We start from the raw sequence: 27,616 nt of genomic DNA, 5'->3' as shown, positions 1-27,616 counted from the left end.
TGTTCGCTCGACGCGGCACAAAATTCTATAGAAAAATGAGACATCTCCTCTCCGCTTGATCCATTTCCACCGAAGCTAAAAGGAGAGATGTAGAAATAACGAAATCTGATTAGTTATCGAAATACATCTCCTCTCCTCTCCGCTTTGGTTGATACCAGGCCTAATACTATGAAAAAAGGACAATAGTAATAACGAAGAATTTTGTAAATTTTCTCAACCCCTATGCGATTCGAGTAGCGAAGTATCAAAATATGAAAAAAAAAAGTGTGTGTACTTATGTATGCACGCAAGAAGTTATACTTCTTTGGCCTAACGAAGGAAAAATCATTAAAATGATTTATTCGTCGTGCTATTCTTCGTTTTTAGAAAGAACAATTTTGTAAACATCTTGCAAAGATGGCTTTGACAATTATTAAATAATGAATACGGCTGTATGGGCTTGAACCCTTTGCCTGTCCTAATAATGGACGAAGAAACCAAAAAAAAAATAACTGATAACGCAAACGTCCGAAAATTTTAATAACAAACTTCAACTTGTTACTTTTGTGTTAGTTTGTTACAAATTTTACTCATCATTATTTCATAGTAAAAACGAAGAATTGTTTTAATTTTGTAAATTTTCTCAACCCCTATGCGAAGTATCTAAATGTGAAAATTAAATTATATATGATTATTTATGTACCAACCTTCATATTATTACGTAATTTTGATCATTTTAATCTTGAAATTATAATTTCAATGAGTAATATTTTATATTTGCGATAATATTAGTCTCCATCTTGTAACGCAATGAGCACAATTTTGTACATTTTGTAAGTAATGTTGGTGCTAAAGTAATATTTGTGGTGTACTTGTAATAAATAAAATGCAATTAACGGTGGACTGTGTTTTATTAAAACCATTACATAAAAAATAAATTAATAAAATTATTGTTAATATCATTATTCGGCGGGTCAAAGTCACAAATCATTTATTTCTTCCTGAACAGATTGCTGAGTCTTCTGCTGCGGGGTGTTCCCTGGGAAAAATAATTTCTTGTTTAGTTTTTTGATAGTAATAATGAGTAGAAATTAGACTGCGTATAAACATATAGTTCCAAGTTCAGCTTTAAAATTTTGTAAATATTTTGAAGTGAAACTTCTATAGAATCGTTGTGATTTCAAACCGGATGCAACGGAAAAAAACGACAGGTAAGAGACACAAATACAAAAATGTGTAGGATGAAGCCGGCAGAGAATGAGACAGAAATATGCATACTACACTGGCCTTCAAAAGTAAGTTCACAAGATATACTTTCGAAATAAAAAGGACTCCAAAGAGAATTTAATTTTGTACATAAAAACTTTATAGTTGGTAACCTTCTTTTAAGAATTGGCTGAAAAAAAACTTCAAAAACAAAACCAATCCTTTTTCAAAGTGGACGTTTCCGAATTACAATTTTACCATTCACATTTTTCTTTCTGTTTTAAATTTCTTTCAAGATCGATGGGTCTTGTTTTGAAAATTTATGCTTAAAAGCTCATAACATTTATTTATCATGCCTCTTTTAGTTGAAGAATGTGCTAGGATCATGGCTTTTCTGGAACTAGGCATCAGTATGCGTCGCACTGCAAGAATGGTGGGTGTGACGGTACGAACGGTCCAGAAGGTAAAGCGAAGGTACGAAGAGACTGGATACCATCTGAGGAGACCTTGTAATGGCAGACCCAGATGTACCAGTGCCCGAGAAGATCGTTATATTATTTCCACTGTGTTAAGAAATCGCCACCAAAATGCAGTTGAAGTCCAGCAACAGCTACTTCAGACCCGGAGGGACTACATTAGTGATAGTACAGTGGGAAGAAGACTTGCTGAAGCAAATTTGAAACCCCGAAGACCAGCGAGTGGCCCAAAACTCGAGAGACAGCATCGAGTAGCGAGACTGCGATACGCCCGTGAACACATGCAGTGGGACGAAGAAGAATGGTCAAGAATTTTGTTTGCTGATGAGTCTCGATTCTCCCTTTACAATTCTGATGGAAGGCGAAGTGTTTACAGGCGACCTGGTGAGCGATACCTTCAAGCCTGCATCCCAGAAAGAGTCCAATACGGTGGAGGCAGTGTACATGTATGGGCTGGCATATCTTCAGAAGGTCGCACAGAGCTAGTAGCCATAGAAAATGGCACCCTCACTGGGCAAAGATATGCTCAAGAGATTCTCATTGAGTATGCAGGGCCGTATTTAGCAAATATGGGTGATGGATCGATGCTGATGCATGATAATGCCCGGCCACACACGGCTCATATCGTACAAGAGTATATTCAGGAGGTCGGTATCAGCGTGATGGCTTGGCCATCAAGAAGTCCTGACCTCAACCCGATTGAACATGCCTGGGATGAGCTTGGGAGGCTAGTCAGAAATCGCAGACCACCACCTACTACCCTCAGGGCACTAAAGCAGTCCCTGGTAGAAGAATGGGAGAATATTCCCCAACATTGGTTCCAAAACCTAGTGTTCAGTATGCCAAACCGGCTCGAAGCTGTAATCAGAGCTCGAGGAGGCAATACCAGTTATTAAAAATTAAATAACATGTAATACATTTTAGTTGAATTTTTTTACATTAAACTAAAAATGTCTATTTTCATTGTTTTATCTTTTTTAAGTTAAAAATGTTACTAATGTATAATTTTAGTTTCTAAGAATTAAACCCTATAAAATTTGCAACAAAACGTTTTTAATCTTAAATTTCTACCTTTTATAGTTAAGAAAAAAAAATAATTTGAAAAGTGTGATACTTACTTTTGCAGGCCAGTGTAATTTATTTTTATGTATGACGCGAGTAGGTATACCTTAATATATTCTTATGTCATACGCACGACTTATAACTGCATATACACCAGGAGAACATAAATATGGTAGCGGTGTTAGTAATGTCTTTCATAGCGGTTGAAATTATGTATCATCCTAGCAACATGTAACAGGACTTCATATGCAGTTTAGAGGTTCATGCACAATGCAGGTTTCACTTCTGACATGTGTACTTTGTGCACACGCAATTTTTTTTGTAAGAATTTGATTAAGTTTCATTTTTATTATTATTTTAGTTAGCTGACGTTAACAACGTTAACAGTCCCCCTGAAAACATGATCTGGAAAGTTCTCGAAACGTTGTGTTAGCTAAAATAATAATAAAAATATAACTTGTACGCAAATTCTAATATTAAAACACAGTTACAATTACACGCGTTTTATTCCTTTAAAAAGTGTTTTATTTTATAGTGTTACACTCGCGCAGGGGCGTGCATTGATTTTAGTAGTCGTAGTTAAGCCTTAGTCCGATAGTACATACTAGGTTTTGAGGTCCAAATATTGAATCGGTAATATCGGTTTATGAGTGAGGGTGCACAATTAAGAAGTGGTACTTAATAGAATAACGGAACCAGATAAAACTACAGATTAACACTACATTTATGTAGGTTCTTTAAGAGGTAGGCACTGCCTTATTGCCAATATGGAATGCACGCCCTGCACTCGCGTCAATGTCGTAATAACTGTCAGTTACCTCGTCGGGTCGCCCCGTCCGGAACAGAGCCCGCAGTCGTGATGGCGTGCTCGTCTTACGTGAACACGCAGTCGGCTCCGCCTCCACCCGCAGCGACTCGCGTAGCTCCGAATCCTGGTGACGACAACGAACACGTCACACAAGCAGCTAAACTGAGCGGTAAAATAGTTTACCAGTGGCAGGCTCCTTTGCACAGGATGCCAGCTAGATTATGGGTATCACAACGGCGCCTATTTCTGCCGTGAAGCAGTAATGTGTAAACATTACTGTGTGTTGGTCTGAAGGGCGCCGTAGCTACTGAAATTACTGGACAAATGAGACTTAACATAAACATCTTATGTCTCAAAGTGACGAGCGCAATTGTAGTGCCGCTCAGAATTTTTGGGTTTTTCAAGAATCCTAAGCGGCACTGCTTTGTTATGGGTAGGGCGTATCAATTACCATCTGAGCTGGAACGTCCTCCTTCGTCTCGTCCCTTATTTTCATATAAAAAAGTTTAGTGTATGTGACAAACTACGTCTTACACTCGCGATTTCTATGACACTGTGTTAGTTTGCGTGAATTGCTCAAAATAGCTTCTAACTCTAAACTCAATTTTTTCGATGTTTTCACAGCTGTCATAGTTTATATACATGTATAACTAGCTACGGCACCCTTCAGATCTAAACACAGTTATGTGTACACATTACTGCTTCACGGCAGAAATAGGCGCCGTTGTGGTACCCATAATCTAGTAGCCGGCTTCCTGTGCAAAGGAGCCTCCCACCGGTTAACTAATATTCCTTGCCTGTTTTTTATCGAATGTCAAACAGCAAGAGACTATCTAGACGTATAAGTTGTGTGTGTGGATGTAAAGTGATAGTTACAGTGGCTGACAGTCTGCCGGCTTGTTTACTGGGCGTTGGCGGGCCCGGCTTCTTGTACGCGGTGATGCCGACCTCCTTCCGCTGAGGACGTAGTACTAGGGATGCAGCACCGGCGCACTGGAACACGACATAACAACTGTTACACAAATATATGAAAAGGCATTTATTTTCTCAAAATTGATACCTTAAGAATTCTTTTTGATGTCATTTCTAATATACTAGATATTACTACCGCTTCGGAAACAAATGGCGCTCTGAGAGATAAGAAGCGACGCAAGAAACTCTCCCAGCATTATTTTTAGCGCTCTTTTCAATAAAAATATACAATATTGTACAGTAATTTCTATCGCTATAAAATAATCATAATCTAGTCCCAGGCTGTCCCATCACATAGATATTCAGCTGTGGAGTAATAGGATATTTTTATAAAACATTTAAATTCATCTATAGATAATGCCTGAACAGTGGCTGGGACTTTATTATAGAAGTGTATACATTTACCTTTAAAGCTATTATGTATCTTAAGAAGCCTACTAGAATTAGTTACAAGCAATCCTTTATTTCTAGTGTTATAATGTAGAAGGGGTTGGTAATTTAAACGCACATAATAAAACTGTTACATCTGTACTTCAAAGTTTCCACACTTAGAATATACACTTATTATTAAAAATTAAAAGACAATTAACGCATAGTGTCCCCTTATAATTCAGAATAAGTAATGCCTCCTCGAACTTGCGACCTGGTTTATAAAGGGCACGACCATCTAACGTGATGATGCTACTAACTGTTAGTTGGCACAGCTGTAGTGCCAACTTACATGAATCAAGTTAAATAAAGATCTAAATATTATATGCTACAATAGTTGTTTCTAATCAAAGTGATAATTATATTAAATAGCATTTAAATATACTGTTTGTATTTAAATAGCATTTAAATACAAACAGTAGTTAAATAAATGTAATTATTAATTGGGATATCTTATGGTAGTTCATGACGTTGGTATCAAGCTGACATATTAAATTAAATTCTGTAGAAGATTTGGTCTTTTCATCTTTTTTTATGGAAAATGAGGACAAACGAGCGTACGGGTCACCTGGTGTTAAGTGATCACCGCCGCCCACATTCTCTTGCAACACCAGAGGAATCACAAGAGCGTTACCGGCCTTTAAGGAAGGTGTACGCGCTTTTTTTTGGAAATACCCATGTCGTATCGTCCCGGAAACGCCGCACAAGGAAGCTCATTCCACAGCTTTGTAGTACGAGGGAGAAAGCTCCTTGAAAACCGCACTGTGGAGGACCGCCACACATCCAGATGGTGAGGATGATATCCTAACTTGTGGCGTGTCGTGCGAAGGTGGAATCATCATCTTATTTTAAACTTGCTCGTAAGTAAGGTAAGATCTAGCGGATAATACTACTTTTGCGAACGGATAATTATATATTTTTTGCATATTATATCGTATAGCTGTGTTCATCTTGAGTCCTGCCGTCGAATGGGCATCACATCTAAATATAGACACATGAACATCCAGTCATCTGTTGTTTTACAAGAAGAAATTTCAAGAAAAACAGCTAATCTGTAGAATTTTGAATGGTCTCCGTATTATTTTTAATGATGGTCAAAGCGTTCACAGCTTAAATAACACGAAAATTTTCCTGTGACACTTGAGATATTAACCACGATTTAAGGATTTTTAGAGACACTCGTGATTAAACCGCTCTTACCGATTATCACCGCTCTTCGAGAACACTTCTCTTAAAGCCGCGCCTAATATCGGAATACTGGGTCTCGAAATCTCGAGCGATTGCCAATTCCGTGGCCATCTGGAGGGCAAAGCCAAATTGGCTTCGAAGAAGCTAGGCGTCATTAATAGAGCACGGCAATACTTCAAGCCGGCCCACATTCTAGCGCTCTACAAAGCGCAGGTCCGGCCACACATGGAGTATTGCTGTCATCTCTGGTCTGGTGCACCCCAGTATCTGCTCGATCCATTTGACCGCGTGCAACGTAGAGCAGCTCGAATTGTCGGGGACTCAGTGCTCTGTGAACGGCTGGATCACTTGGCGTTGCGTAGAGACGTCGCTTCATTGTGTGTCTTCTACCGCATTTATCACGGGGAGTGTTCCGAAGAGCTGTTTAACCTGATTCCTGCCGCCGAATTTCACCTTCGCACGACACGCCACAAGTTAGGATATCATCCCCACCATCTGGATGTGTGGCGGTCCTCCACAGTGCGGTTTTCAAGAAGAATGAGCTTCCTTGTGCGATGTTTCCGGGACGATACGACATGGGTACCTTCAAAAAAAGCGCGTACACCTTCCTTAAAGGCCGGCAACGCTCTTGTGATTCCTCTGGTGTTGCAAGAGAATGTGGGCGGTGATCACTTAACACGAGGTGACCCGTACGCTCGTTTGTCCTCCTATTCCATAAAAAAAAAAAAATTAAACGCTTTATTCCTTAACTTATTAATTGCCATGGTGTTCCCTATGTTTGAACGGGATATTTATCATTCAAGAATGGTTTGAGACACTCGTGAGCATGACATAGAAAATAGTGTTGAAATATCAGGCACACTCAATATGCCTTTAAATTTTATTTGTAAGAATAAGGGACGGACGAGCAAGATGTTCAGGTAATGGTAATTGATACGCCTTTCCTATTACAATGGAGTGCCGCTCAAGATTTTTAATAAACCCAAAAATTCTGAGCGGTACTACAATTGCGCTCATCAACTTGAGTTATAAGATGTCAAGTCTCATTTGCCCAGTAATTTCACTAGCTACGGCGCCCTTCAGACCGGCATACTATAATAAAGCTTACACATTACTACTTCACGGCCGTTGTGTTACTCATAATTTGACGACCAATATAGCCGAATGGTTAGTGACCCTGACTACTAAGCTAGAGGTCCCGGGTTCAAATCCCGGTAGGTGCAATCATTAATATGATGAATATGAATGTTTGTTTCTATAGTCATGGATGTTTATATAATGTATGTTTAAGAGACCCCGCAAACTGCAGACTTTTGATCGGCCGATAGTTTGGTTGGTTTCTTAATCAGTATGAAGATGTATGAGAGTGCGCACATTATAACGATTCGGTATTGGCCGACAAAAAAGTTTGACGGGCTACACGATTGCCTTCAAACTGAACCGTCAGCAAACTATCGGCCGACTGTTAAATCAGTACAGCGCTCTTCTAGGCGCGCACACCACCGATTGTTTAGTCGGCCAGACTCATCAATAGCCGATTTAAAACTAATAGCGAATCGTCCCTAAAACTGTCGGCCGATAGTTGTCTAATGTGCGCACTTAACATCCAAACTCAACCAAACTATCGGCCGATCGAAAGTCTGCAGTTTGCGGGGTCTCTTAAATTAAAATTAGATAATTAGTGTAAAAGTGTCAATATTATATTATATAATACGAGCGGCAGTCACCTTAATGTCCTCCTCCCGCAGCGCGGCGAACTGCGTCTCCGCGGGGTAGGAGCTCTTGAGGTGCGGCGGACACAGCGAGTTGCGCCAGCGCAGCTCCGACAGTCTCTGCGGCGCGTCCGGCCCTCGCGGAGTACTCGCCAGCTCGCGCAGGTAGCGGTTGTCGAACACCTCACCCTCCTCGTCCGACATGTGCACGCCGCGGTTCTCTACACACAAATTAATCATTTATTCATACATAAAACGGAGTTCTATTATAAAACTTACGACAATAATGCTTACATAGTAATTTATGCAACAGTTGTATTTTCTACGACGAGATAATTTTAGAATTGTATTGTATATAGGTACTTCTCTCTGGTGAGTGGTTTTATTTTTACTTCGAGGAATGGCAAAGGTACACCCATACAGCCAACGTGGTAAATATTAAAATTACAGAATTATTCTGTAATTCCCGCGTAGCCTACAGCCTAGCAGCCTCTTGGCAAATTATATTTTTTATCTTAAGTTGACATTATAATTTTTAATCTAATGATTTAAACATGGAATTATTGCGTAAGTAATATAGTATGTACTACGTAATACCTAACATTTCTATGAAGCTACCATACCTAGCCAAGATTTAGTTATCTATGGCACCAAAAAACTGTGCTTTTTTGACAACATTATAGTACGGTAAACAATGCTTTTTTAGGCCATTGAGTAATGACTTTTTCAAAGACTCAATAAATACTGTATTGTACTTATAGTATTGATCGTGGCTGTATAAATGACAGATACCATCTTTGTGCTGCAGAAGAGGGCTATTCGCACGATTTATAATCTAGGTCCTAAATGTACAAAACAAATGTGTTACGAAATTTAAAAGAATTGTTAAAAACGTTTGTATGGGAAAGGTTACTATAGCATAAACGATTTTATTTATCACACCACGGACTGAGAATTAAGCGAACACCCTCAGGCTCTTTAATTCTAATGTTTATTATACGATATCACATTGTAATCCATATTTTTATATTAAAAAAAAACCCCTCTGAGTTTCCTGCGCACTTTCTTTTCAGGTCTGAGGCAGTCTCTTTTGAATGGGTGGTAGTTTTTGACGTCCAATAAGTGATTTTGAATCCTATTTTGAATAAAAATATTTGAATTTGAATAATAGTAGAAGAGTAGAAAATACTCAATGAAACTAATTTTACATTATTTCATCGTCACCAGCACTTAGAGCCTGTATTTTATAAACTTGTTACTTCTGGAGCAGTTTGTAAAATGTGCAAAATCCGTACATAAACCTTTTACAACCAATTATACTAAAGATTTTTTTTTTAATTTAATGTTATTAATTCATCTGGTGTGAAGGGCAATGCGACATAGAATATGTATTGAACCTTGTATAATTAGTCATCTGATTAATTAAAGATCTTGTAAAGCCACCTGTAATACGTTGTTTTAGTAGTATTATTAAAATCCATTGCTACGTTAATAAAAATCTATATATATAAAAATTAATTGCTGTTCGTTAGTCTCGCTAAAACTCGAGAACGGCTGAACCGATTTGGCTAATTTTAGTCTTGAATTATTTCTACCAGGGAAGGTTTAAAAGGTGAATAAATATGAAAGTGTTCGGAATTAAATAAAAACAACAATTTTGTTCTTTCTGTGATGTGTCCCCGTCGTCCGATATTTGTTTTGTATGGACATATTTTCTATGAGAGAATTTATTGACGCACGGTTTGACAGTTCTGCTGTAAAATAATTTCATTACAACAACAGGGAGCATATTTTACGAAATAATTCTTGATGTTATGAAATATTATTGACAAATTCATAAAAAACAGTATTTTATTTATTATATACATAACAACGTCTGTCGGGTCAACTAGTATAACATAAATACAGTAGACAATAATAGAGACGAACAACAAACCACTTTATAAAAAAATCTATTCAGATGAAATAACAAGATCTAAATCATGAAATAAAACATCTTATAGAATAATAAAACCATAGGGTTCGTTCATTGCTTGTGGCGGTGTCGTGGGACGGGTCGTTCCTTTCCCAAAAATATCTTTTAAAATATAATATCCTAAAAAGAAAAAAGATGTACTAGTTCATTCTTTACACAATAATATGAACAAGTAAAGGTATATAAAGGATACATTGACCGAGCGCAGTATGACGTCATCAAGGTCGTACTTATCGCGGATATTATTATTATTATTATTATTAGGCCGTTTTTACATGAACGAGCGCAACGACGACCTAGTCTCATTCAAAACAAAAGAATCACAGCGCTCCCGAAGACGTTTACACTAAAAAATTAGTAAAGTGTGAAGTGTGAAGGCCCTTTTGAAATTCGCAACGTTTTTTATTATTTGTAATAATAGCGGCAGTTGTTATATAAACAGTAAATGTTAGCTTAATTCTAGTTGAGTTTTTGATATTAGAGTGAACATTACCTTTGCCCTTGTTGTTGTGGCTGTGAACAGGCAGTGACCTCAGCGAGTGGGTGTCGGATTGTCTGTGTGACTCCTCCGATGGAGCCACAAGACCTCCCTGCAAATGAATACTTCATTGTTCACCAAGTTCAAGTGGAGAAGTTAGGGAATAGGAGGAGAGTTACACCCAAGCGATACAGTGCTGTAGTTCTTTATATTAATTTAGCCAAAAAGTTGTAAATACATAGATATTGAAAGCTTTTTAATAGCTGAGAGCTGTTATAAATATTTTCAAAATGCTGTCACATAGTTTTTTTATAAATTGTAACTGGCTACACTAAAAAAAACAAGTAAAAAAATGAACATTTTCTAAATGGTTATTCAAATATAGTACCGAGTGGACATGCTGCAAAGACATCAAGGAGCCCGAACGCTGAGATTTTTTCAGCCACTCTGCTTCTCCTTTCTGAACCAGGAACTTCTCCCCAACATTCCACAGCTCAGTTGTTAATGCCCGGATGTGATCCTCATAAGCTTGACTCGACTCTTTCAGTTTCTTCTTACATTCCAACAATTCACGCTCCAAACTCGCTATCTCTTCCTTTTGCTTATCTTTGAACACCGAAATTTGCTCGTGGAAAAGTTGTTTCTGAAATATAACATCATCATAAGATACTATCCATATAACAAATGAATTTGCATTTAAGCTATAAAACATATTTGTTAAGTAATTTGTAATTGCCCGAGCCATGCTTAGCATGCATTATTAAAAATCAATTACCTTAATGTGAACGCAAAGCGAGACTATACTACACAGCTATGTTTTAATGAACTCTAAAAAAAAATAAAACAACCAGAGTATCCATTAAAACATATTTTATTCATGTAAATATATAGACTTTACAAGTCATCTTAAATAAATAAATAAGAAGCCAAACCAATCAGTAATCCATCTGCAGATAGAACCACCACACAACCTGGTATAATAGTATCAACAACAGTATGGGAACGATACTGACCATTTGAGCTTTCATCCGGTTCAACTTGTCTTCGTACTCTGCTCGAACTTCCATCACTGTGACCGCCTGTGTGTCCCTGGCACCCTCTCCCTTCTGTGCTTGTCCGACTTCTACTAAAAGTTTCTTGAACGAATTCTCTAGCTCTTCAAGCTGTATTTCTAGACTTGTGTTCTGGAAGCTTGCTGATGCTAGAGAAGCACGGTCAGTTTCACTTGTGAATGCTTGTTTTATCTTCTCCGAAGATATTGTCCGACTTATGGATCGTTCTACCCAACGCTCCAAGTTCATTACACACTCAGATAGGTCCTGAATGACCGCTGCATAGCCACGTTCTAACTTACACATAGCTGCATCAGTTACGACGCCATCCAAGTTAAGTATTTCTCGCCTAGATGTCCTCTGTAAGGACACCACTTTGCTCAATTTCTGAGAATACAAATCTCTCACTGAATTAAATGTTTTGACACTGACTGAGAGCTCTGTTAAGAACTTCCTCATGTTGATAATTTCGGATTCGTTAATTCGGTTTACTTCACACAATCTATCTCTCTCTTTCTGCCATGTCATCTGTTTCTCAGCACACCGTCTCAAGTGCCTGTCAGTTGTATCTAAGAAGTTTTCCAACTCGTCCATAGTAATAGAGCCTGCATTAAAGTTTCTTTTTAATTCACCATCAGTATTAGAATTACCAAAGTTGGTGAGTTCTTTGAGCACAGTATTATTTTTAATTTCGGCAACCCTCTTAAGTATCATTGCTTGATATTTCGCAGAAAGCTTGATAATTTGCGTTGCCCGTGTTTCTGTCGCACTCATTTTTGACACTTGTTTCTTTAATTCGGCAATCTCTTCGTTCTTTTGATGTACGATCTTCTTCAGCTGACTTGATAATTGTTGACAATTCTCTTTACTCATCTCAAGATCCTTGGAGACATCGAGCAGTTTGTTCTCGGATTCAGCAACGAGGGACTTCAGGAATGTGATGTCAGTGTTCAATGCCGTTATGGCCCGACATTTGTCTTGCAAAATTCGCTCTAGGTCTGCAATAGTTTTGTAACTTTCCAATGAAGATTGAGTGTCAGAAGAATTACTATCTACCTGATTGTGGCGTTGCTCCTTTTCTAGGTATTCGTATTGTTTGGCGGGTTCTTTCGATTTTTCTTGACTGACAGCAACTATAAAAAGCATTAAAACATTAGAAATGTTTTGAGGATTATTTTAAACATAATTTATCATATTGAATAGAACGAAACAAATTCGCGGGTCATGTGATGGTAGGTGGTCATCACCACCAAGTCTCTTGCAACTACATACAGAGGAATCACTGGAGTGTTACTGGAAGTTGGGTGTACACTTTTTAGAAGATATCCACGTCATGTTTAGCTGTACAATTACCATTCGTTTACTTAACCTTAAATAAGTAGTATTTTATATAACAGTCATTTTAATGTGGTATTATTTATCAAAAATTTTATGATAGTCTTACCATAATATTTTTAAATTATAAATTTACCTAAGAAAATTACTTCCCATGTCCAAACTAAAATTGATTTAGTATTAAGATTTTTTTTAGGTCCAGACATAAGATATATAAATATGATATAAACTTTACAATACTTAATAAGTAAAAACACCACTAAATTAATAAGTTTTTTTTTACTTATTTTATTTGCCATAAATTTCTAAAGAGTTTAAGTGGATTTTACGAATCAGTTTTTTGAAATGAAATATCACCAAAATCACTCACATGTCTCTCTTTGTCCCACCAACTTAAACAGCTCTTCATTTTCTTTTCTAAGCATTTTTACTGTGTCTGACTCATGTTGCATCTCAAGTAATTTATTTCTAAGTTCAGATATTTCCATTGTCATGTCGTAAATCTCTTTTAAACTCTTCTGTTTATAATCTCTTTCTTGAGTCAGTTGTTTATTTAGTTCATTAATAACAGCGTCCTTTTCTTCAGTTAGTTTTGAAATACATTCTTCTTTATCTCTTAAGACTGACATAAGTTTTGTTTTCAGTAACTCAATCTCTTTTTCCTTCTTGAATCCCTCTTCTTGGAGCAGGGAACATTTGTTCGTATTATTTAATTTTTCGCTATCCAGAGAATCTTGGAGACTTTTATTATCTTTATGTTCAGTTTTTAATAGAGATTCTAATCGTGTTATTTCTAAAAGTAATTAAATTTAAAAGATAACAAAATAAAATAAAAAATAAAATAATTTGTATACATAGCTAGCTTATTAGATTATTTTTTAGAGTGACCCTCACTGGGATTAATTACACAAATTAAATTTGAAAACAAAATGTATCAACAAGACATAGAAGATTTATCAACGATACTCGAACGATTGGCTCAGTTAAAGAGGGCTCGCACGGAACGTGAGCTCGCGGGTTCGAGTCCCGCATCGTTCATAAAGTTTTGTTATCAAATTTAATTTATTTATAATATTGTCTAATTAAAAGCAACATTTTTTTATACACAGGATGGTATTATTAATCATGTACCTGCATATTTTTCCTCTAAAATATTAATGAGTTTCGTTTTCTCCTTCATAAGATCAATGAGTTTCTGTTCGTTTTCCTCATTCATTATTACTTTGTCAGAAACTTCCTTCAAATCTCTCTTTAAATTATCACGCTCTACCATCAATTCTTCTTTATCGTTTTCCAAAGTAGTTATCTGATTTATAAACTCGTCATGACATTTTATTTTTTCCAGAAGTAAATTCTCAATTTTGCTTTTATCTTCATACTGTGCCTTGAGGTCTTGTTTAAGTTCCTCAAATGTGACTTTAAGTTTTGTATTTTCAGCCTCTCTCATTGCTATGACTGTAAAAATAAAATGAATTTATTAAGAAGAACTATTTTAAAATATAAAACAATAAATATTTAAGACATACCACTTTTATATGAATCTAGTTCTTCACATAATTGCTTATTGAGAATAAGTAAGCCTTGCAATTCTGTATTCTTTGATTTGAGTTCTGTAGTGATATTGGATTTTTTTTCGTTTAGTAATTTAATTTGTGCATTCAGCTCACTTTCAATTGTCTCTTTTTGATTTCTTTCCTTATGCAAATCCGCAACAATACACTCTAAAGCAAATTCCTTTTCTTGCAAACTTGTAAAAGCATTTCCTTTCTCAGTCTCAATTTGAGATTTTAGAAGCTCAATTTCCTGATTCAATGATTCAATCGTTTTTTCGTAAATTGTAATGGATTTATGTGAGCTGACTTTTTGATCTTCCATAATTGATTCTGTCACTGTAACCATATTCTTGAGAACTAGCCTTTCAGACTCAAAATCGCCGATTAACTTCTCTTGATTATGTTTTTCTACTTTCACTTCTTCTTCAAGGCATTTGATTGCTGAAAATATTTAGACAGTTATAACAAACAAAATAATAACTGATCGCTCACGACTTTTGCTGGCATAAAAATAGCAGTATAATCAATAAATTAATATTTTTTTTACCCTACCCTCGCGTTTTTTCGATATTGAAATAGGTTAAATTTTTACATGGTATAACAATATAGGCATTTATTCCATATCTCTAAAATATATATATTCTAGATATTGTTATTTTTTGTTAGTAATATTTGCTTAATCTAGGTTCTTAGTACATTTGTTATATTTTTAAGATTTTTGAGATATGGATCCCAGATTAGGTAAAGGCCTTCTCCAAATTCCTTTTCTAAATCCTGACCATGTAATATTTTCGATATGCGAAAATTCTTAAATCGTGCTCACAATGAAAATGTTTAGTAACTAAGCAATTCTAACACAGTTAGTTTTCCAAATAAATAAATCACAATACGAAACAAGAGAAGGCAATGCAAGTATTTGATGAGTGTTAGTTAACATTAAGTCAGTTATAATAAATGTAGTATATTTACTTTTAGTTTTTTCTTCAACATTTATTTGCAGTTGTTCAATCTCTTTCCTTGCCCCTTCTAATTCTGTCGTTTTTTCTTTTAGATAGTTACTCAGTTTTGTTATCATCAAGTTTAAGTTATCTATTTGGCATTCATAAGTTTTCTTCAGTTTGTCAGTTAAATTTTCATTATCAATGAGTTTTTCCTTCAAAGAGTGGACTTTTTCCTCCAATTTAATTTTATGTGTTGTTAGTTCATTGTTCAATGATTGATTGTCAGCTTGCAGCACTTGGATATCTTTGTTTGTGGCTTCTACTGTTGTATTGTATGTTTGTTTTAGATGTGATAATTCTAAAAATGATAAAATAAGAATTTCTTTAAATTCACACTTTTGCATTCATTGTTGTCATAAAAATTTTAGGATGTAATCTTAATAAAAATATATGTACTTAATTAATTGAAATATCAGCAATAAATGAACGTAGTTAAGCAATAAGGACTCAAACCACACTAAGGCACTTTTGAATTATTAGTATTTGAAGTTTCAGCTCTAAATATCTTCCACATCTTGTAGATTTTAAAAATAGGCTTTTCACTACATAGCAGATTCGACCTTCAGGAGTACGATGGCATGCTTAACTCTATTTTTACCAAAGTGTGGTTTGAGTCCTTTCTGCTTAACTACATCCAAATAAGATGAAGTTTTTTTTTATGAAAATAAGGGACGAGACGAGCAGGACGCTCAGCTGATGGTAATTGATACGCCCCGACCAGTACAATGCAGTGCCGCTCAGAACTCTTGAAAAACCCAAAAATTCTGAGCGGCACAATAATTGCGCTCGTCATCTTGAGACATAAGATTTAAGTCTCATTTGCCCAGTAATTTCATTAGTTACGGCGCTCTTCAGACCGAAACACAGTAAGGTATGTGTAAAACATTACTGCTTCACGGCAGAAATAGGCGCCGTTGTGGTACCCATAATCTAGCCGGCTTCCTGTGCAAAGGAGCCTCCCACTGGTAAGTAATATTCCTGGCCTTATTTTTATCGAATGTCAAACAGCAAGAAACTATCTAGACGTATAAATTTTTTGTGTGGATGTAAAGTAATAGTTACGGCGCCGTTGTGGTACCCATAATCTAGCCGGTGCAAAGGAGCCTGCCACTGGTGAATGTGAAATGACTAACTATGGCTTAAATGCAAGTATAATATGACCTATCTATGTATCTAGTGGCGGCTTGTTGAACAGATTTTTAAGCGAAGCGATGACGGTGTGTCATTTATAGCAGGTATAACCTCTTCTAAAACTGACCGGTAGTTGCTTATAAGAAACAAAGTACACAATGTTCATTACAGCACATTAATATTTATATTATACAAAAAACCGTACAAAAAAGAAAATAAATTGTTTTTTTAAATAAAAAGATTGTTATATAAGTTTTAAGAAAATTATTATTATTATTACAATAATTTGATGATGATAATTGTCACATTTTGAAAATATTATTTAGATGAAATCCTGAATTCTGCAAAAAAATCTGTCTATATTATTTCCTAATTATTAATATCAAATAAAATACTATTTACTTACTTGTTTTATACTCTTCCACACTCTTTCTTAAATTTACTAAGTCTAGTTCAAGCTGACTTATCTTTGATTTCTTCTCTTCCAAATCATTTACAGTATCAATGTTCTCTTGTTTAAGAATATCACCTTGTTCCTTTATTTCAGATATAACTTGAATTAATAGATCTACAACGCTTGCAAAATATTTACATTTCTCAGAAGTTGTACTACTTCCAACATCAATAACCTTCTGAATACCTTCAATATCTAAAGACTTAATTTTATCACTAGCATTTGTAAACTCTGAATTTAATATTACTTCAACACTATTATTTGTATCTTGAAGTTCTGAAATAACATATTTAGTTTTATTTGTAGTCAGTCAATAACAAAAACTAACAACGAAAAAATAAATACATACTTTTGTACTCAGACTTTAGATCATTAAACTCTAATACAAGATTTTGGATTTCATCTTGTGTGTTCATGGAATAAAGTGAATATTTCTCATCAGCTTCTCTTAATTTATTTGTTAAAAACACTTTTTCAGTTGTCATTTTATCCATTTCGATTTTGATTTCATTTGAAGATTGCAAGAGAAGTTCATTTTCATGCTTCAGAGTGGCCTTATCACTCAGTAGTACTTCTTTCATTTCGTTTAATTGCGCAATCTCATCACTTTTATCTAAAACTTCTAATTCCAACTTATTTCTAGTTTCTTTTAGTTTGAATAGTTGATCGGATAAGTCTTTATTGTTCATTATGAGATTATTGTTTTGTTTATCAAGCTGCATTCTACTTAAAATTTCAGTTGCCAATTTTTCTTCAAATTCCAATTTTGCGTCTTTAAAATCAGATTTTTCTTTTTCTAATACGATTCTTTCAAAATCTAGATCTTTTAATTGCTGCATGAGACTTGCTTTCTCTTCTTCAAACACAGATTTGCAAGTAGTCAATTCTCTCGCTAGCATATCTTTCTCGTCGTTTATTAATTTTCGAACTGATTTCTCTTCTAATAATTCTTGAACCAATATAGTTTTCTCATTGAGTAAAGAGTCTCTTTCGTTTTCTAATACTTCATATTGAGTTTTATCATCAATAGCTTTCTGCAATAAAATTTTATTTTCCTGTAATAGATTTTTCTTTTCAGTTTCAAGTGAATCTTTTACCATCTTTTCTGAGTCCAGAGAATCTCTTAATTCAATATAACCATGGTTGTTCTCTTCCAATTTTTGTCTTAAGCTATTTATTTCTGTATTGAGTATGAATAAATCTTCTTTGTATTTAGAGTTTTCAATATTCAAACAAGTTATAATTTTATCTTTTTCAGTAACACAATTTTCTAATTCGAGAATCACATCCTTTAATGTTTTTATTTCTGTAAGCTTTTCCATTAGTTCTTCATCCTTAAGAGAACTATTCTTTTCACATTCATTCTTATAAGTCTCATAATTATGTTTCTGTGTTTCAATATCTTTCAGAACACCATGCAATCTACTTTCGATATTATTTATTATTATATCTTTGTTTTTCATTAGGTTCTCATGAAGTAAAATATTCTGCCCTAATTTTATTATTAACTCTTCATTTTCTTGCTGTAATCTATTAAATGTTGATTTATTTTTATCCAACTCTACATCTCTTTGGATAATAATTTCACTTTGCTTTGAATGCATTTCAGCAGTAACTACCTCCATTTCTTGAATTTCTACAAAACATAAAATTATAGTTAATGAGTAAATTTTCAATACCAAAAAATGTCAGTCAAATAAAAATACTTACTATTGTCTTTCTCTTCATTGTCTCTTTCAAGCTCTCGAATCTTGTTACAAAGAGTTGAGATTGTATCTTTATACCTTAAAATTTCTTCGTTTAACTGCAAAGTTATGTTATTTAATTGTGAACATTTGTTCAAGTATTCCTTTTCAAATTTGCTTCGGAGATAATTTTCTTCAATCAATTGGTTATTTAGAAATTCTTTTTCTTTTTCATATACCCTTTGCTTTTCTTGTGCATTTTGTAGAGCTTCTGTCAAACTCTTACATTCAATTTGTAATGTCTGTATTGTCACCTGATGTGTTTCGATGGTAGAATTAGTTGTAGACTTAAGATCTGCCATTATTTTATCATTTTCATTAAGCTTTGTTGCGAGTCTTGTCGTCTCTGTGTTGAAGTCTTTTGCTAACTGATCAAACATAGTTGATTTTTCTTTTAAACTACTTTCTAATAATTTTGTTGCTGCAAAACAATGAAAACATTACAATTTATGTTATTTAATAAGTATATACAGATGTTTACTTAAACAAAAAATTTAGTAACCTTCACTATTGTCGTTGATTGTTTGTGATAATTTTTGAACCTTCAATTCAAGAGTTTCAACCTCTTTGATTTTAATGTTTAGCTCACTTAATAATTGACCATTTTGTTGTTCAGCTTGCTTCAAGGAATCCTTTAAACTACTAGTCTGAGACCTTTCAATTTCAAGTTTTTCAGTTATTGATTTAATCACTTCAATTTTATTAGAAATATCGTCATTAAGTGATTCAATGTCTTTTTCACTCTTTTGTTTATGTTCTTTTATGGTGTTATCGTAATCTACATTATTTGCTGATAACTCTTTGTTTATTTCCTCTAATTTGGAATTTTGGTAACCCAATCTCTCTATAACTTCCTTATTTCTTGATTCCGTTTCCCTTATTCTGTTATCTTTTTCAACCAACATACTTTCTATTTTAGACAATCGGATTTGCAAATTGAACTTATATTCAATTTCATCTTGCAATTGACTCTTCAAAGTTTCTATTGTAGCCTGTGATTCATTTAGATCACAAGACAATTTATTCTGCATTTCCTTAAAGGACCTCTCACTATTTTCGAGATCATTTTGTAATTGATTAATTTTAATGTCACGATTTTTAATATCAAAAATGCATTGTCGATTTTCTGCTTCAATCTTAGTTTTATCATCTTGCAATTGAACAACACAACTGTTCAAATATTCAGTGTCTTTCTTCATATTAGAATTTATGGAAAGGGTATCTTGTAATTGTTTATGTAAAAAGTTAAGTTCCTCCACTTTTTGCCGAAGATTCTCATCAAAAGCTGCTATTTGAATATTAGAATTCAAAATTTCATCATTATATTTATTAGATAATTCATCTTTAAGATGTTTTTCATTTCTAAGCTCAAGCTGTAGTTTTTCAATAATTTCCCCTTTTTCTTCTATTTTATTTTGAAATTCGATTAACTCATTGCTTCTGTTTAGTACTTTCTCATTTAATTTCATAATTTTATTTTCGTATTCTTCCCTCATTTTCATTTTTAAGCTTTTTTCAGTTTCAATTTCCAAATTAAGACCCTTAATAACATTTTCCAATTTAGTTGTGACATTTGCCAAGCTGTCTAACAATGATAATTTTTCATTTTGGAGGGTTTGAATGTCTTGTATTTTCGCTTCAATAATCCGTGCTGATGTTTCATCACTTTCTCGCAACTTCTGTTCTAGGTCTCTTAAATTACTGTTTAACTTATTAATTTCATTATCAAAATGCAATTTTAAAGCATTTTTCTCTTCAACCTCATAATTAATTTTATCACTTAGAGATTTTATCTCATTTTCCTTGTCTGATAACATACTAGCAAATGATAACTTTTCGTCATTGTATATTTTATTTATATCATTTAATTGACTCTGTAAAAATTAGGTCGTTTAACTTAAACAGTTTAAAGTTAAACTTTGAAATAGGTATCATCAATATTAAACTAATCGATTGAAATTAATAATACGGACGTATGACCAGTCCTGTCCTGAAAATCGACTCAAGGTTGTGATAGTTACTGGAACTTTACATAATATAGAAAACCCTTATCTAAAGGATAATTAATTTATTTTAGTATAATCTATATAGATTTAATAAATATATGCAGTAACTTTAAAGCATTTAAAAGTTCACATAATTTGAAACGGACGCACATACTCGCAACTTCAGCAGACTCATCGGGGTTACACGCCGTTATTCTGCGACGCCTCAGTTCTTGATTCCGAACTTAATTTTAAAGATGCAAAATTATTAAAAACAGTTTGTTTTAGATATTTTTTTTCTACATTTTTTCAGATCATCCTAAGTTATTACTTTTTATCATAGACTTTTAATACATCTAGACATCTTAATAATTATATCTATAATTTTGGTAACCTAATAACCTATGCTGTTCTTTATCAAGTTACCTGCAGCACTCCAATTTGTTCATTCAGGACAACAATTTTCGCCCTTTCTTCTCCCAATTGCACTTCAATTACATTGGCGCAAGCTTCACTACAAACAGCTGTAAACAAAATATACCAACATAAAATATTTAGATTTTTTTAATAAGAATTTTAGAGCATAATTTATAAAAGGCTTACATGTATTTTGAGGCAAATGTATACTAGCATCAAGCTCATCACATTCCAACTGACTTGTGTCCAATCCGTTGAGACGGTTGTGTTGCTGCAGTTCTGCCACCAATTCTCTCAATGCTTGTGCATTATTTCGTTCAATTTCTAGTTCTTGAATCAGCTGACTTACTCTGGATTCTTCTTCTTGTCTAAGAGCAATCGATTTTTCATATTCACGTTTTGATTCCTCGAGCTAAAATAAAAATACAATTCAATTACTTTATTTCATACATTATGCCTAACATTTAATCAATCAAACTTGTGGTAAAATCTCTGTGGCTGTGCCATATGTATCTGGCTGGTTTTAATATTGTTTACAGCTATTTCTGATTTGCTGTTCATACTATCAAATGCTTGCTTCGAAATACGCAACAACCACCAACATCCGACAGTGCTGGCTCGTTTTATGGATTTGGATTTCTACCAATTTATGTTTTTTTCCAATGAAAATAAGGGACGAGACGAGCAGGACGTTCAGCTGATGGTAATCGATACGCCCTGTCCATTACAATGCTGTGCCGCTCAAAATTCTTGAAAAACCCCAAAAATTCTGAGCAGCACTGCAATTTGCACCCAAAAAATTGCGCTCGTCACCTTGAGACAAGATGTTAAGTCTCATTTGCCCAGTCATTTCACTAACAGTTTAAAGATATGCAAAGGTAACAAAATATCAGTTGCTGCATTTCGGCAGTTTTAAGGCGCTAACGCTAAGCTCTTTGATAATCCAACTGAATTGAAATTAGAAAAAAGTGTAAAAACATATACAAAAACCCGCCCTAAAATATATTAAAGATAGGTACTTTATCTAGATTCAAACTAGCAACAGTGAATCCACATTCTAATATTATCTTTATTAAACAGCCTATAAATCACCTTATCCTTTAACAGATCACGTTCATCACGCAGATCTTCATACTGTTCTTGAATATTCAAGAGCTCCTTTTCACGTGTGTCTAATTGTTTCAAAAGTTTTTCAGAGTTTGTTTGGGAACTTTCCGACTCCTTGCATTCCCTGTTTTCTCCACAACACAGTGATATCCTCCCTTTAAGATTGACTATCTCTAGTTTATATTCTTCTTTTTCTTTGCCTGAAACAAATTGATAATTATCTAATAAGAATGGATTTTCTCCATCCATAGATGCCCTCTAACTAGGCGATACAGGAATTTAGTTAAGTATAGATTTTATTGTAATAACTCTGAACTGTCAAGAATTTTATAGGTTTAAAATGTGTAAATGCGAACAAAAAATCCTGCAGTTTAAATCAGGCAGCTTTTATCTAAAATAGGAGCTTTGATATTAACTTTATCATGACAGAGTTGTGAGACCTTGCCAATATAATAATATTACAAGTTGAATATTAAAAGTAAAACACGTTGATTAAATGCTAAGATAGTACGGTGATTTATTTACAATGCCTGTGGATTGAGGTGTCTGTGGAATGCCAGCTGTAGTTGTGCCTCTTTTCAAGTTTTTTATCACGAAGTATTAGGGTCAGTTAATGCCTGATGGTCGTGTGATGCAATATGGAATGGAATGTTTAATTTTCAACCTGGCGAGAATCACAAAAGTATAATATATATGTGGCGCATTTTAAACTCATCACATTTACATAAAGAAAGTAGTGTTTAAGTTTTGTGGCTTCCACTTTTGTATTTTATTATGTGCGATACCCTTTTCCGGACGCGATACATCCCCAATACCGATTCCTATAACCTATACACCTTCAAGTTATTATGCTGTCAGTATACATAAATAAAATAAATTTCAGTACACCGAAGATTAGATTTTGATAGACAGTCCGATTTGAAACATACTTAAATATATATAAATACTGACAATAGTGTTAACTATTGTTAGCATAAGTAGTAATTATAAAACTCAAACATCTATATGTGGTGTTCCTAGCTTAGAGCTCAAAGTTACTTGGCAATATTGAGATCTATGCATACTTACATAATCTATGCATACTAAAATAATTTAAATACCAACTACTCTTAATCAGCTCTAGCGTTGTGAGGAAGATTAAAACTTATATGGCTTTGCCCAGCTCTCACAAATCAAATTATTACAAGACTATGGCCTCAAATGAACTAATTAAGTCTTAAGAATAAACTGCACAATACACATTTTTGTATTGAATTTTCAATAGCATGAGTTTTTTACATGTTTTTTTTTTTTCAAATTTCAAAATTTACACGATTAATTATATTTAAAGTGTTCAAATGTTCCAATATATTATTTTCTTTGATTAACCCAAGTGATTTTTCCAGAGCACATAAGCAGTCCACCTGAAAATGTGATCTGGAAAGGTCACAAAACATCGGGTTAACTAAAATAATTATAAAAATGTAACTTTTGCGCAAAATGTAATAAAAAATCACAGTTACACACGTTTTAATCCTTTATAAAGTGTTTTATTTAAATGTTCCATTATACTAACGAACAAGAGAATATATTGCATTCTTCGTAACCATGGTCAATTGGCACACCGCAAAACACATTATGTAGTGTGTTATGGGTGTAATTTAAACTTTGCATTTACACATGCTTAAAACACACACATGTATAATCCATTTCTCCATTTATATCATATTAATCCACTACTTGCACTGTTTGAGTTTACATTAACTAGATCAGCAACATCTTATAATAATGGAAATGTTTCGAACATAAATATTGTATGAAATAATAATTTAATATTTTTTTAATAGCATGGTCACCATTTTGGAATTCACTTGGATTTTATTACTTGTTATAGCCATTTTAGTAACACTTTCTCAAATTTCTTGACGTTACAAGATGGTTATGAGATGAGAGACAGACAGATGAATGAACAGCAGGGTCTCAGTGATAGGTTTATATATATATGCACTATAACCTTTCAGGTATGGAACCCTAAAAATTTAATAATATGTGAATAAACTTATATAATAGACTTCAAAGAAGGCAAACTCCTGCATCAAACACATGCAATGCAAATGTGCTCAAATTGTTGGAGAACTCCACCTTCGCATGAGATGTTACAAATTAGGATATTGTCCCCACCATCTAGATGCCTGGTGTTCCTAGACAGTGCAGGTTTTAAGAAACTTTCTTCAACATGAAATGAACTTTTTCTATGGTATTTCGGCATGGACACCTTAAAAAAAGTATTTACACCTTTTTAAATGGGTGGCAATGCTCCTGTGATTCCTTTCGTATTGCAAGAGAATGACTGTGATAGTGACCACAAAAAATAGATTAATAATGTCTTTTAACTTTCTACTCCAATCACACTAACAGAATAAATAGAACTGTTACTTACTCAATTTGTCAAGTTTCAAGTTAGTCCTGTTGAGTTCATCCTGTATATAATTTTTATCAAATCTCTCAGTGTCCAGAGCAGCTTTTAAATTACGGACTTCATTATGTAGTCCTCTAACAGCAGGAGGTGTTTCGGGCACAGCGAACTGTTGATTGTTGTCAACATCACCCTGGCCACAAGCCTCTGTGAAAACATCAATAATCCATTTAATATAAGAACAGGAAAAGAACCTGTAATACTGCAGGGTTTTCCTGGACATTCTTCCTTTGATGACAATGTGGCACCATACCAAATTTAATAAATTGAAGACCTTTTTGAGAATTTAAATTTGTTCTTATATATTTTTCTTCTTATTTGTGTAGAAGTAGATGTAAAATATTTGTTAGATTTATATAATTTGTTATTACTTTATAGCTGACAAACAATTGTCATAAAATTATGTTTCATGCATGTCTGATTGCCTGTAAGTAGAATCACATATGTTTTTTAAGTATGTTGTAATTATAGTGGAATGTATGTTGTAGTTTCTGTAGGTAATCTTACATAAATAAATAAATAGAATGTTAATAACATGAAAAAATAGGCCCTAAGTTATAATGTTGAAGATGAAGGGGAGTCAACTATGTTTTTGTCAAATACCCAGGCATTATCAGCTGTTAATGATTTAAGAAGCCTTGCAGCTTCATTGAATCCAAGCAAAGATGCACTGCACAAGGTAAATTATGCCAAAAATCTTGTAATTGCTTATGCATCAAAATCTATCTGTCAAACCTAAATTGATTAGGTAATTCAGTATGTTATAATAACCTGATTATAAATATAATTACACTATATGTATGTAATGTGATTTATAAATGTATAATTTAATAACTACATATATACGAAATTTGAACATAATAATATTATGTAGTATGTTTTATTTCCATATCCCCCATTTACTCACTCTTTCTCAAGACACACTTTTGGTTTAGTCCCTGTGAAATCATCTTAAGCTTTAACAGTAGATTAATGTTTATAATAATTAAAAACAATAGATAGTTATTTAGGTTAAGCAGACTTCTATTTATAAACAGATGAATTGCTGAGTTTAATTTTGGTGTAAACTGCCTCTCAGAGTTACGATTTTATAATTTTCATAGTATTATAAATGAACACTTTTTTTTTATGAAAATAAGGGATGAGATGAGCAGGATGTGCAGCTGATGGTAATTGATGTATGCCCTGCCCATTACAATGCAGTACCACTCAGGATTCTTGAAAAGCCCCAATAATACTGAGTGGCACTACAACTGTGATCGTCACCTTGAGATATAAGGTGTTAAGTCTCATTTGCCCAGTAATTTCACTAGCTACAGCAATTACATTTACATTACTACATTGTAATAAACATTAACACACCTGCAAAAAATAAATCAATGGTTTGCATGTGGAGTTGACCAACTCACTCTGGGTTTAGACCCAGAGTGAGTTGGTAAAACACTAAAAAACCGTGGACATCAAGTTGGGTAAAATAGAGGGTATAACTATATATAATATATTGACACACTTTTTACACAAATTATCTTGCCCCAAACTAGGCTGTACTATGGGTACAAGACAATGATATATTTAATACAATATACTTACTTAAACATACATAAATTCATATAAACATCCATGACTCGGAAACAAACATTCATATTAATGATTGCACCTACCGGGATTCAAACCCGGGACCTCTAGCTTAGTAGTCAGAGTCACTAACCATTCGGCTATATGGGTCGTCAATATGTCAGGTACACATAGGATATTTACATAGTAGTGTGTTGCATGCATGATAGTTTGAAAGTGTAAATGGCATGGAGAGGGTTTTCATGCTATGAATGTCCGACAAGAGTAGATAGCAGATGCTGTTCCGTTAAGTATTTAGAAAATCAGTAAGTAGGTCATACAATTTTTGATGAATCTCTTTAAAGGCTTTTAATTTGAAAAGAACAAAGACTTGTCGAATAAGGCACCGGGATATTGAGGCAGAAGATTAATTTAAACTTTAGTATATATATTTTATTTGTGAGAATAATATAATGAATAAAATGCTTATATATAAATATTATTATTTATATTGTAAGAGTACGGATTATAACCAATTGTTTACAAAAATCCAAATCAAGATATTTGTCTATTAGAAAAAGTTTTTTAGTGTGTTTATGTAGGCATATTCAGTGCTGTACTTTAAATAAATTGGTTTGAAAAAATATATACCTTTAATAGCTGACAAGACATCAGCATAGGTCACACTGTGGCACTCCATCAAACACTTACTGAACTTCAAAATTACTTCTTGATCCTCAACACTTAGTTCTTTACACATAGCACTCTTCAGGTCCAAATCTTTTGAGTTTACACACATAAAAAATAGTAAGAGGGATGCAGCTATATGTATATCTGTTTCATTAACTGGCTCGGGTGTTCCATTTTCGAAAATAAAGTCAGGATATTTTTCCACAATGAACTCATTCAAAGTGTGAGCTTCCAGCAGAGAAGATTTTGATTCATTCAAATTAAAATTATCCCGCAAATAACAAATTATGTCAAGTAATGAATCAATATTAACAGGAACTTTTTTATTATCATTAATAGAATAGCATTTTATCTGAAAATAAGGTAATATAAAAATCCTAATACATTTAGTGCAGTTCACTAGCCAAAAAATAATATAAGGAAGTGATTATTTAGTAAGCTAAGTATGAAAAGCAATTTTTTTATATTCGTTTTACGTTACAAACACTTGCACAAAAAAGGCGTCAGCTGCACACATTTCGAAACACCTGGTCTATTCGAAAAAAAAATAGCTATTCAATCTGAATATGTTTAGATAAGATTTGATATAATATTCATTTTAAAATACTTTTAAAAAGCTGGATAAAATACGTACCCAGTTAGACAAGATTTTCTTCCACTTTTCCAACATTTTGTAAGTCTGTTATTACTGGTGTTTATGAGAATTCATGGATAAAATTGTATAAATAAACAACTATCACAAGAGATAAATAATAAAATACTGGGCAAAAATCATTCGGTTTACATATTTAAATTTAATTCACTCATCTCCAACGTTTTATTTGAATTGGAATTTTCGTTATAAACTTCAAT

At 33.7% G+C, this 27,616-nt stretch overlaps 1 protein-coding gene across 2 annotated transcripts; it reads right to left on the bottom strand.

Annotated features, from left to right (window-relative positions):
- Positions 1 to 871: 871 nt before the first annotated feature.
- On the bottom strand, positions 872 to 27,616 carry LOC126977911 (GRIP and coiled-coil domain-containing protein 2-like). Of its 2 annotated transcripts, none has more exons than XM_050826592.1 (21): positions 27,399 to 27,616; positions 26,726 to 27,116; positions 24,485 to 24,667; positions 22,051 to 22,265; positions 21,145 to 21,370; positions 20,968 to 21,065; positions 19,059 to 20,430; positions 18,522 to 18,977; positions 17,161 to 18,447; positions 16,764 to 17,087; positions 15,195 to 15,524; positions 14,199 to 14,666; positions 13,804 to 14,127; positions 13,043 to 13,465; positions 12,394 to 12,470; positions 10,674 to 10,928; positions 10,301 to 10,397; positions 7,848 to 8,053; positions 4,408 to 4,524; positions 3,542 to 3,655; positions 872 to 1,018 (listed from the first exon to the last, which is right to left on the bottom strand). In XM_050826592.1, the coding sequence occupies exons 1-21, from the start codon at positions 27,432 to 27,434 to the stop codon at positions 971 to 973; spliced, it is 7,047 nt and encodes a 2,348-aa protein (XP_050682549.1). In that variant the 5' UTR covers positions 27,435 to 27,616; the 3' UTR covers positions 872 to 970. The 2 variants fall into 2 exon arrangements, with proteins under 2 accessions (XP_050682549.1, XP_050682548.1); XM_050826591.1 differs by having other exon boundaries at positions 11,299 to 12,470; positions 27,399 to 27,610.

The sequence above is a fragment of the Leptidea sinapis genome, chromosome 46 (assembly GCF_905404315.1).
Source record: "Leptidea sinapis chromosome 46, ilLepSina1.1, whole genome shotgun sequence".
Taxonomy (NCBI): domain Eukaryota; kingdom Metazoa; phylum Arthropoda; class Insecta; order Lepidoptera; family Pieridae; genus Leptidea; species Leptidea sinapis.
Note: the sequence above shows the minus strand (reverse complement) of the source record. Positions and strands in the feature narration are given on the sequence as shown.